This window comes from Haemaphysalis longicornis, unplaced genomic scaffold (genome assembly GCF_048455015.1).
Source record: "Haemaphysalis longicornis isolate Haplotype H1 unplaced genomic scaffold, Haemaphysalis longicornis Haplotype H1 scaffold_9, whole genome shotgun sequence".
NCBI lineage: Eukaryota > Metazoa > Arthropoda > Arachnida > Ixodida > Ixodidae > Haemaphysalis > Haemaphysalis longicornis.
The window spans coordinates 124,999,973-125,012,356 of NW_027526460.1; the positions used below are offsets into that span (position 1 = coordinate 124,999,973).

Genomic DNA, 12,384 nt, shown 5'->3' on the forward strand with positions numbered 1-12,384 from the left:
ATGCGAGAAATAACCTGCGAAGTTGACCAGCGACAGCCAATAGGACAGCCATGGCCCAAATGACGTCGTTTAGGCTATTGAGGAGAATTGAAGAAAGCGCGGTTGGCTTTCCTGCGTCTTTCACGGCGATTTGCGCACTTACCGCTTCACGTGCACGTGTAATATTTGGCTCGGGAATTCCTGGCAGTGTTATCTAAACGTCGCGCAGGTTTACTTGCACTGCACAAAAAGTGTTGCAGGGTTTCCTTTAAGAGAACATGGTGAACGGGTGGCTTTTTGGACGGTGCACTGTGCGGAGTGTGGAGGAACTGCCTTGCTAACTGGGAAACCATGGGAGGGAGCGCCTGGGTGATGCATGGGTGCGTTTCACAGCAACACCCGCAGACACACCTGATGGTACTATCGGCAGACAAGCTCCCCGCATACTCTAGTATCATCCCCGAGTAGGCTGCCGCAACGCAGCACGTCTCATGAGGCACTAAACTGTAGTCCCTCCTTTGCGTGCCATGCCTCGCTGATCTCCACTCCATCTACTTAGACATGAATCGAAATTGCCTCCCAACATTCGCTCACTTTTCTAATTCTTGACGTCCACTTCCCATCTTTGTTTTTTTTATGAAGTAAGTCATTGGGAAAGAGAACTTGGATTGGTTAAAGGAGAAAGTTCCCATCCCACATGCAAGCATGTACACTGATTCACCTTTCAAGTCATCACAACAGCAAATTCTCTCCACTACCTGCGAGATCCTCGTAAACCAGCCTTCCACTTTGCTGATTTAGTATTAAATTTATTTGTCATAGGATTAGTTTGCACTAGCAAACTGTCATAAAAGAAAAATGAAGGAAGCTCACACTAACACGTTAAACTTGAATGTAATGAAGCTGCACGCAACCTTCACGATCATCCCGACAGTTGAAGTTCACGACTGCAGCCGATTTCTTCTTGTTCACTGCTGCTGCAACGACTTGTACTCCACCATTACTGCTATAAGTGTGAGCTCCTCTCATTTCTTTTTTTTTTTTTTTGAAGTGATAATCATTGGACATCACATTGGAAAGGCGTACGGTATGACGTGTCCTTCTCATTCCAAGCAAGTGCAGCAACGATTATGGCGAACGCCGAAGCTTTTGGGGGTGAACGGGGGTGAACAGAGGGGGGGCAATCCCGGCCAATCTTCCTAAGTGGGTATGCTTCACTTGACAAACAAGCGCAGGGCAGGAGACGCTCGGCAGTCAGCGCGAGGCACACACACACAAGTGCTAGGCAATTTCTTGGTGTTTTTTAACTGTGGCCATGAAAAATTACAATTTGCTAAACAGCTAAACAAGAAAATCATATGAGAAAAAAAAAAGCTAAAAGCTAACATAATCCCCCCAAAACAGGAAAGAAGGTGAACAGCAAAGTAGTGGCTTGAAAGATTAAAAAAGGCACAGTAGCTTCGGCCAGCAGATCAAACAATGGCTACACACAAACAAAGCTTGCATCCACTTTCACTTTGATACCCCAGCAGCACAACGGACAGAACTGGGCCTTTCCCCCTGTTAGCTCTAATACCAGTCCATCTCTCACAACTTTCGCACTTTTCCTTCTCATAGTTCTCAAGCAGGTGTCCTCATTACACGATGCTCCTTTTTGTTTTTCACATGCAAAAGAACACAGCCATCACAACAAGAAGAGAGATTAAAAAAATCCCGGGCCATCTCCACTAATTTAAAACCTGGGAGGGGCGAAGCATGCAGTGTATAAGTGTATTTTGGCGCCTTGGTGTTTTTGCCAACGGAGATGAAACCGTTGGGGGGGTACAGCTATACAGCTTGGCTGTAAAAGTCTCTTGTCTTTGAAGCACGAAACTTTCTAGTGCGAGGAGTAAGCAAGTGTCCCAGTGTTTTTTTAGTACGTGCTACGTTCTAGCGCTTTAGGACCGCGACTACACGAGATGAATGACGATTACGACGACAATGACAGGAAATGCCAAAAGCCCCAGCCGCTAAGGGGCCTCGCCACTAATAAAAGAGACAGGGAGGGTTGCTGTACGCACTGCGCTGAGTACTTCGTCGCGGTGGCCTTCGACCCCACCGAATATGGCAATGCACTGGTCCGTCTTGACGTTCCACAACCGGAGGGTGTGATCTGAGAGTGAGGAGGAACAATGGGGTCAGGCATTTACAGGTCTGCACAGTCATGAAAAGCACCATAAACAGGTGAGAAAGCAAAGCGCCAACAACCACAGGATACAGTGTCATTTTAGTCTGCACTGGAACTGGACGACTGATCAAATCACCAACTTTCCGATTTTAGTAACTCATTGGTCCTCTAAGCAAAATCAATCATCAACATTTTAATTCACAGGAGCTAAGTCAACCAGGGCCAATCTTTATAATGTCTGCGTTGAGGTCATCCAAAACACTGCTTCCATCGCAAGACACAACACCTGCAGCTTGCATAGGGGTACCATCATCATCATCATCATCATCCTCAGCCTACTCAGGTCCGCTGCAGGACAAAGGCCTCTCCCATTGACCTCCAACCGCTCCTGTCCTGTGCTGCTCAGATCCACAGCTTATCCCCCGAACTTCCTTATTTCATCCCTCCAACGGACTACTGGCCTCCTCCTCCTTCTAGACCTATCTCTTCCGCTTTTCTGATGGAGGCAAAAAGTAAAAACGCCCGTGTGTCGAGATTTCGGCGCACGTTAAAGATCCCCAGGTGGTCAAAATTAATCCAGGGCCCTCCACTACGGCGCGCCTCATCGCCTGCGTTGCGTCGGCGCGTTAAACCCTGCAATCAATCAATCAACCCATCTCTTGAATGGTCCACCAGTTGTCGGTTCTTCTCACTACATGGCCAGCCCAAGTCCATTTCTTTTTCCTTGTTTCAACTATGGTATCTTCTACTCTGGTTTGTTCTCTGATCCAGGTAGCTCGCTCCCTGTCCCTATAAATGTTACTCCGACCATTATTCATTCCATGGCCGGTTGAGCCAACCTCGGCTTGCTTTCTAGTTGTTTAGTGAGGTGCCAGGTTTCCACATACAACCAAGAAAATGGCAAACATGGAGGCAAACGTAAGAAGTCGGCTGTTTTATTATTCTGAATTATTATTATTTCATGAAGCTATCTAACCTTTTTCAAGGAAACACACATACCCACAGTCATTGATGTCAACCTTTTGGGTGTCTGATGAAGCCAAGCAGACACGGGGACCCCCATGATTTGGATCTTTGGCTATGAAAGCAAGCATGAGCTTTCCCTTCTTTCGAGACATGGTTGTGCTAAATACGAAAAATGGGGACACACAACCCAGAAAGATGCTGCTGCTAAATTTAATCCACACAAGTTTTCATGCTTCTATAAACGAAGTCTACAAATAAATGAAAACAACTTGTTTTGAGTCAAAGCTTGTTGTTTCGTGCTTCTATTTGCAGTTCACATTAAATCAACACATTAAAACGACTGACTAATCTTTCAACTAGTAGATTAAAGCCTGCCTACTTATTGGGTTCAAATATTTAATAGCTGCCGAAGTGAAGTACTCCTTTTCAGCACAGCTTCAGTACACCGCCCCAGTATCTGCAAAGCCTCTGCTGTTTCAGAGCGATAGAAGGTAAGCTGAAATCAATTCAAACACTACAGCATGGCTCACTCGACCAGTACCGTTGCTATCATCCTGCACTAATACAAACTCAAATACAGTCGTTCGACAGTTTGGTCGCTTGACAAAGGTGCAAATGTGCAGAAGGTGTGGATGCGCACAATGTGGTAGCTAAGGCACAATGAACTTTTGTTTCGAAGAAATCATTACGTAACAGTCAGTAGAGTCCTTCTCATAACAGCAGCGCATCCTTTTTTACTAAACAATTGACAATATCGCAAATTGGCGCACACAGTCAGGTTAAAGCATGCTCTTAAATATACCACAGTGTCTCTATACAACAGCCCAACGAGCACTCGCAAGTGTCGCCCTCCTCCAGTTCAGCACAGCTTCGGCACACCGTCCCAGTCTCTGCGAAGCCTCTGCTGTTTCCGGGCAATACAAGGTAAGCTGAAATAAATTCAGCACCACAGAAATGGCTCACTCGACCGGTACTGTTGCTATTGTCTCGCACTACTACAAACGTCGAGTGAGCCGTACTTGTGAGCCATACTCGAGTGAGCCATCCATACTTGCTCTTTGGTACACCTGCAGTGACCGCCACCCTAAGGGAACCAACTACTGACAAACCTCTTATCTGTGCTCGACTTGAGCCAGGCGTGCATGGTCTTAGTTAACCCTTTCAGGGTCAATGACGTACATGTACGTCTCCTGCAGACACCTTCAAAATGGTCAATGACGTGCACGTACGTCATTGATTGTATGTTCAAAAAGCGTGCCTTTTTCGATCATTTCTCTCGCTTGCCACGTGCTGTCACACTGCGAGAAATTTCTTTCTTGCACTAGTGGCTTTTCTTTTTGTTATGCTTTGCAACAGGCGTGCACCGGCTATCGCTTGCGCATCCAGTAGTGCGTGGGCGCTCAGCGGCTAGTTTCGACTTCGTCCTCCAGGCACTACCCACTTCTTGCGCCCGCGAAACCTTTTTAGAATTTTTCTCGTGTTACTAATAAATAAACAACATGTATGTAACAACACAAGCGTTCTTTTTTTTTTTTTTTGTCACTTTACGGTCACCCTAAAAATATTACGACAACTTTTTCTCGAAATAGATTTGCCCGAAGAATTCAAATCAGCAATAAGGAAAATTGGCAAAAAAGTTTGACCCTCAAAGGGTTTTTGACATGATTACAACCAACAATGAGTGTAGACAAGCATTAGCTGAGCCACGATATTTGTCGTGTGAAGCTATAGTAATTGCTGATGTCCCCCTGCCCTAGCTGCCTGGTTTACATACCAAATGTACACGCACTTGCTGCTCAGTGCCTGCATTCTCTGCTTGCTCATCTGTGTCCCCTCCATTGTTCTTCAAGGATGATCAGTCATATGCACTTGCTGACCACAATAGCATTTCAGTAAGCAGCGGTACACAAACAGCACCATGGCGAACACCACACACAGAAGCTTCCAAAACCCCGAAACCTAAGTCAATATGAGAGTCCTTCATGGACCACATGCGTCTGCTGGAGCAGTTCCTGACGATCAGTACTAGGCCAGGCTCAGTAGATATTTAAAAAAAAATAAAAGTGAAGGAGTCACTGTGTCCCACCTTTGCTGACGGAAAGCAACAAGTTGACATCATGGGGGTGAAACTTGAGCTCGTTGATGGCATTCCCATGACCGACGTAATGCTGTGGGGAAAACGACAAGGCAAAGCTTGAGATTAGAACCACAGCGTTTTGCATGTCGAAGCTACATCTTGGCCGTGAGGCACGACTTCCAAACTATTTTTTCCCCTTGGGCATTTTAAACGTGCGCTAAAATGTCAGACACACGGGCATTTGCTATTCGCCTCGATCAGACAAACGGCCCTTGTGACCAGGACTTCAACCCACATTCCTCCGCTGAGCAGCACAATGCCTTAGGCATTCGGCCACCTCAGCAGGTAGCAACAAGACAAAAACGATCAAGTTTCTCACCACTTTGGCGAAAATAACTTTTCTTTTTTGCAATGTGGCAAAGCAGCAATTTGCACATCCAAGTTGTACAGTCCAATAGAGACTCAGCAACCTCCAATGCCATTTGGTTAACTCACAATTCCATTTGTCTTTGTACAAAGCAGCCAATTAAATGAAACTAGTATCAGTAATGTCACAGGTGCTTGGCCCAGGCGCTGATGGATTGCTAGAACATCCATTGGTGGTTGGATGTTCTAGCAATCTCACTTCATTATCAAAATTTTTCCATAAAATTTGTGGCATTCAAATCAGCATGTGTAATACTGCAAAATGCCATCCCTCATTTTAATTCTTCAAAGAGCACTTCAGAAGGACTCTAACCCAGGATGAAAATAAGTGAAAATGTTTACTTCAGCACTGCCCTGGCTTAGAGTACATCTAGTACAACAAAGGCAGCTGGCCTGAGGTTGCAATAAAAAATGGCTACTTGTCTACTTGTCCACACATATAGACTGCATGTGGACATATGGACACACACAAAGCGGTCCAACATGGACTAGATCCACATAGGTTACTGGGTGGGGTCGTGTAAAACTTGCTGTCAGGTTGTGTCGACTGCTAAACTCGTCCCAACAACACGGTAGCAGGCTCTGATGTAGCCCATTTGTTTCTAATCTCACTGAGACGCATGCAGTGAAGTGGACAGTTCATCTTGGAAATAAAGCAACAAACAAGACAACAAAGAAAAGTTGCGGGTGTGGGAAGTGTTCGTCGCTGTCTCCCTTTGTCGTTGCGTTGTTTCATGCCTTTGCTTCCAAGATGAGACAGATGCCTTCTAAATGCAAGACTACACAGCCACACTCTCTCCTGTTTACCTGTTGTTGTCAATGGCTTCCTTTCCTCTCCAAGGAAAAAGTAGCCCTGTCTACCCGGAACATCACGAAGACTACACCACTCTGTCGGCACCTTTCCAGTGTGCAAACTGGCAGGTATTTCCAGTCATCGTTCTGCCCTGGTTGTGTGCATTTATCTACTAATAAAGATTATTATTCATTCCAGAACCCCACGGCACTTTTTTTGGCACACACCCAGCACAGTCGCCAGTTTCAACAATATGTACTGAAATTTGGATCCCACCAAACAGCTCTGGAAGAAGCGATGCTAACAATTCTGCACACATGTAACTAATTTTTTCCCCTCCACACACGCACACAGGTCTTTATATTCTATGGTTGTCTTCCCAACAAGGAACCGATCAGGTACTTCCAATAACCTCCTTTCTTTACACAGGTAAACAGGGTTCGCCCTCCACTGCCAATCCATGAGGAACAGCTGGAGCAAGCACCGGCTGCCGTGCGTGTGGCCGTGTTGGAGAGACCCACCTTGAGGCACTTCATGGCCGCTGGGCTGATGATGCGGACCACTCCCCGTGACCCTGCCACGGCGAGAAGAGGGTAGCCGGTGACGTCATCGTACGACCAGGCACACGTGTACAGGTTTTCCTCGGGCTGAGAAGAATCGGTCAAGGCACAACGACTTTCCTCCCTCTCTCTTTTCTTTTGAACAGATGATGTGCAAAGAACTGCGCGAAGGGACGAGAAGAAACCTTGGCATCAAGCGGAGAATTCGACGGCACAAATGAAGAGTGGTTTAGTTATACAACTGTGTAGGACACTGCGTTAGCGCTGCGCCAAAAATTGCAACGAATGGGCAAGCATATATACTGTAATACTAATCCTTTGACACATGCGAGCATTCAGATGACAGTTCTTCGAGCCCCTATACATGTATTTTATTTATTATTATTTTTTTTCGATGTCGTGGTCCAAGGCAGATTACCAGCAGGAATACAAGGTTAGTCCTGTTTTCGCCCAAATATCAAACAACTTGTGCAGCGCATTAAATTGTGCCACACAGGATGTGCACAATGTAGGATGAAGCACGCTGCAGTGGAGGGCCCCGGATTAATTTTGACCACGCATGGACCTTCAATGTGCTCCCAAATATCAACACACGGGCGGTTTCGCTTTTCACCCCCATCGGAAAAGCGGCCACCGCAGACAGGATCAAACACAAATCCATGGGCTCACAATAAACCTTGAAGCCTGCATCTTTGAGAACGGGTAGCCAAAAAAAGGATACGTCAGGATCACAGTAGGACTGGAGCAGCTTGATGCCACCGCTCTCTAGGCACTCGTACAGGGTCACCTGGGGTTCACAAGGGGGCATTAGTCAGTTGCATGCACTCGGGCAAGGAAGTTTTCTCTTGGGAAGAAAGCTTACGCATAGTATTGAGTACCCAGCAGTTAACTGAACAAGTACTGTACGCAGCAAAAGGTAGTTCTCATCGGGGAAAAAAAAAAAAAAAAAAAAGAAACCTCTAGAATTAGAATTACCACCGCCACTTTTCAACTATAGTCCAGGACCACCTTGCAAAAGTTGGTTGTGGGCTGCCCAACAGGAAACAAAGTTCCACTATTGAACTCAATTTTCCAAAGTGTTAAAACAAAGCTTGTATTGGTAGATCACAGTGCTGGGAATAGGAATATCCTACTTGTGGTGGCAACAGTTGTTTAGTAAGGTGGAAACTGCCAAAAACATGAAAAAATAGTCATTGCCACCATGTGCATTTTTTATCCACTTGAGTTTCTGACGTCACAAATTGTGGGTGGTGAAATGGGTTATGTGGGGCCTTATTAAGCATATATCTTCCTGCCAGCTCAGGTCAGCTAGACACCGGCTGAGATAAAATAAATGTACTTGGTGGCTCAACACATGTTGATAAAAAGACACAAACTGCAACCCAAGAGCACTTCTATCAGCAATGCATATCAGCAGGCAAAAATGCAATAAAGAACAAAAATCAAACTATGGCACACCATGGTTGACTGGAGAGAAGAGTGAACTACCGTATTTACCCGATTCTAACGCGCACTTTTTTTCCGAAAAAATTTGCCGAAAAATCGCATGCGCGTTAGAATCGGATACAAAACCGAAACTGCTGAAAAAGCAGAAATTTCGTCCCACCCATCGCCATCTCAAGATGGCGCCAAAGCTTTTAGCAACGATTTTTCGGACGCAGCAAGTCTAGGCACCTAGGTTTTTCTATCGGTGTTCACAGAAATCGTGAAATCGTGTCACTTGCGCGCTTGATAACAGCAATGGCAGCAGCGGCTCCCACGCGTTCAAAACGACCGGTCGGCTGAAGCGTGCACCTCTGGAGAAGCTCTCGGTGCTCTCGGGATGGGCGTGCGAGGCGTGGGCCACGATCCCATAGGCCATGGTTGAACGTTCGTTCAGAAGTGTGGCATCGCGAACGCGCTTGAAGGCACCGAGGCCGAGATGTTGTGGTCAGCGGAGAGCGACGAGGAGTGAGATGAGTAAGATTACTTCGGGAAATAAATCGCCCGTTTCTCTCGCATTCGTTTGTCTGGGTCACGAAGTCCCGTGCGCGTTACGATCGGAGGTGCAAGTTTTTTCGGTTTTCTTGCCAGGAAAATCGGGTGCGCGTTAGAATCGGGGGCGCGTTAGAATAGGGTAAATACGGTAAGCAAGAATTGGCAGAAAAGCTATCACATGACTTTCGAAACACACTGTTTTCTGCAAACCAATGCTTTGCTTTGCCAAATGTCATTTTGATTTCCTACACTGATTGTGAATACCTACACCTGCTTAACCGTTTTATAAGTGTTTGTGTAGTGTAAATGTGAAAAAAACTGTGTTTACTCAGCCCAGAAAAGCTTTAGGAAGAGGAAACAGCTTCAAGCAATCTTTGTACCAGCATTTCTGCCCGCTGCCCAGTGACTGCGTTGCAATCTCATGACAAGCTACTATGAACAATTTTCCTCCTCTGTAGTCTGAGAGCAAGGCCACACTTTTCAGGAGGCGTGACGACACCTCCATAACGGTGACCTCTAACATGAGCCCTGACTGACAGCTGCTGGCTGAGTGGACACCGTTTCGCTGGTGCCACGGCAACAAATGCATTCACGCATGCTCTCTGCGTTCTTTCTGCCTAGGACAATTTTTAAGCTGCACATATTGTTACCGATAACGAAGCAGTGAGGTTTGTTTACAGTGGCGGCCATGACAGACTGGTGGAAGCAACGGTTCTTTAGAGTTCACCTGTCCACATTCTGTTCTTTGAGACAATCCCTACCCTGCTGAATACTATTGTCATCATCACCTTTGAGATGTTAAGCCGAAATCACTATGCAACGTCTTAGGTATGCACGGGTGTAACAATTGGTCTAAAAAGCTCAAAAAGCAGGCACAAGTCCTTGAGTTAAATGCAACATGTGGCCAGAGCAGAAACACTAGAAATTAACTTTACTATTTGTACCATTTCTCCACCAGTTGTTTCCAACCAGTAAAGCAGCAATCACCATTGATTGACTGATTGTAGGGTTTAACGCGCCGACGCAACGCAGATGGTGAGGTGCGCCGTGGTGGAGGGCTCCGGATTAATTTAGACCACCTGGGGATCTTTCACGTGCACCGAAATTTCGTACACACGGGCGTTTTTGCTCTTCACCTCCATCAGAAAAGCGGCCGCCGCGGCCAGGAATCAAACCCGCATCCTCGTGCTCAGCAGCACAGCACCTTAGCCACTGAGCCACCGCGGCGGGTAGCAATCACCACGTCTTCATGTATCTACAAGGTGCAGGCTTGTGATGATACAAAGGCAGCACCATGCCCACCCACAATTTGCATGGGACAGCCCTGCCTCTGAACGTGCTTAATGACCTTGTCCATTTGCTACCTGCATGGCTACACACCCGGTTGCTCCCCACGGCGGCAAAAATGTAGAGGCCCCCCTTGAGGTGTGGGTTGAACTGGACGCCAAACAGGGGCTGGCCATGGTCCTCCTGCAGAGGGGCACAGACAGAGTCACAATTTAGGGCAAGCACAATTTTTGAGTTGGACAATGGGGGACGTCCCAACAATGGAACGGAGGGGGGGAGGGGTTACTAAGAGAGGAAAAAACACAAGTTTTAAATAAACCTTATGACTGCCTACATGACTGCCACTTCACTTTGCAAAAAATCCAGGGTTTAAAAACAATTCTGATTACAGCAATGGAACAAACATCAATAGCGTCAGAAAAATTTCGCGCTGAATTGCGATTTCAGACTGTTTACATACATAATATGTTTACTGAGTAATATTATGCCTACAACAAGTAAACAAGATAACAGCATAATGGCATGAAGCCAGCTGGTTTTCAGCGAAAGGGTGGAAAACAGTGCAGTGAGGATGGGGGCCAAATTAAACAGAAAACATAGTCTTAACGCTGAAATTCGCAGCACAAGATCGGAATGCTGTTATGAGTCAAGGACAATCCCCCGAATGTAGCCGTGAGTCAGGGACAATCACCCCGAAGGAGGTGGCATAGAAAACCACCAGAGAACAGGAGAAAGAGGAGACTGAGGGAGGAGCGGCACAGCGAGACGAGGTTCCGGAGAACAAAGCTAGAGTAGAGGCGGCCAGGGCACTGATGTCTCTACGCAAGCCAGGCGAGAACGGGCCAACGAATTGTTGGCGCCAGTCTCACCAACGCACCACCAACCCTAACTTTGGCGGCCCAAGCGGCGACATGCGAGTCCCTGCACAGTGAACCGTCGACATGTGCATCTATGGCCCTCACAATGGCATTGCTCCCAGACCGAGTAACACTACGCCAGTCTCACAACATACCGACCACAGCACGGAGTTCTTACAACCTTTTCATAGCCATGTTGTGTTTCCCTCATGTAAGCACCCATGACTAGGTAAGCCTCCTGTTTAATCGTTCCTCGTATCAGGACATTGCAGATACTGAAGGGAGATCTATCTTAGGACATTGTAGATAATTTAGCGTAGAGTGTTCGGCAGTTTGTAAGTCTGGGTGGAATTGTTTGCTGTGTACACCGTATTTGCTAGATTCTAGGCCGATACATTTTTTAAAAAGTTGTTAACGAAAGTCGGGGGTCGGCTTAGATTCAAGGATGCGGCTTTCCTGTCACCGCTGGACACTCAACGCCATCTTGTAGCCACAGGATTGCAGCTTGCAGTTTTGCAGGCGCCATTTTGCTTGTATGAACGTTGTGAACCCAGCTCACAGCTTTCCACGCTTGCTTGTGTTCATCGCTGCGTGACCTCGAGAAGCACCCGTGTTTGCAGCACAATGGCGCCCACCAAGCAGTGCCCCTACACCACGCCTTTTGAATGAAAGTTAAAGCATCAGAGGCCGAGAGAACTTCAAACCTCCAGGCATAGCACGACTTCGGCATCGATGAGAAGAACGTGCGCCGATGTCGGTAGCAGCAGAACAAACTTTTCAACTGAGCTTCCAAGCAGATGGCCTTCACAGGACCCAAGAAAGGTCAACACCACAAGGTGGAGAAAGAAGTCGCTGACTTTACCCGGTTACAAAGAGAAGGTGGAATGCCTGTCATGGTGGAGATAATACAGGCGAAAGCGAGGGAGATCGCAAACATCCAAGGCGTCGCACAAACTCAGTTCAAGACCAGCAGGGGCTGGGTCACTCGTTTTATGGAGCGTTTCGGGTTCAGCCTGCAACGGTGGACATCTGTGCGCCAAAAGCTACTTACTGACTTCAAGGAGAAGCAAGTTGCATTCCAGCACATTGTTATCAAGAAGCGACTGGAAAAGAAGTACAGACTGGGCCAGATCGGTAACGCCGATCAGACACAAGTGTATTTTGACATGCCTGTGACCTACACCGTGAATGAGAAGGGTGTGAAAGAAGTGAAAGTAAAAACTGCAGACTACGAGAGGCAGCTCACCACCGTGATGTGTTTCATGGCCGGTGCGCGAAAGCTGCCACCATACGAT

The 12,384-nt window shown here is 46.9% G+C and overlaps 1 protein-coding gene across 1 annotated transcript in view; it reads right to left on the reverse strand.

Annotated features, from left to right (window-relative positions):
- LOC144153619 (polycomb protein EED-like) overlaps positions 1 to 12,384 on the reverse strand; it is a 33,965-nt gene that overhangs the window by 16,652 nt on the left and 4,929 nt on the right. The window contains exons 3-7 of the mRNA XM_077685269.1: positions 10,326 to 10,415; positions 7,690 to 7,755; positions 6,930 to 7,055; positions 5,199 to 5,280; positions 2,040 to 2,131 (exon numbers count right to left, since the gene is read on the reverse strand). Coding sequence (XP_077541395.1) covers positions 2,040 to 2,131; positions 5,199 to 5,280; positions 6,930 to 7,055; positions 7,690 to 7,755; positions 10,326 to 10,415 — 456 coding nt within the window. The remainder of the gene's footprint in view (positions 1 to 2,039; positions 2,132 to 5,198; positions 5,281 to 6,929; positions 7,056 to 7,689; positions 7,756 to 10,325; positions 10,416 to 12,384) is intronic.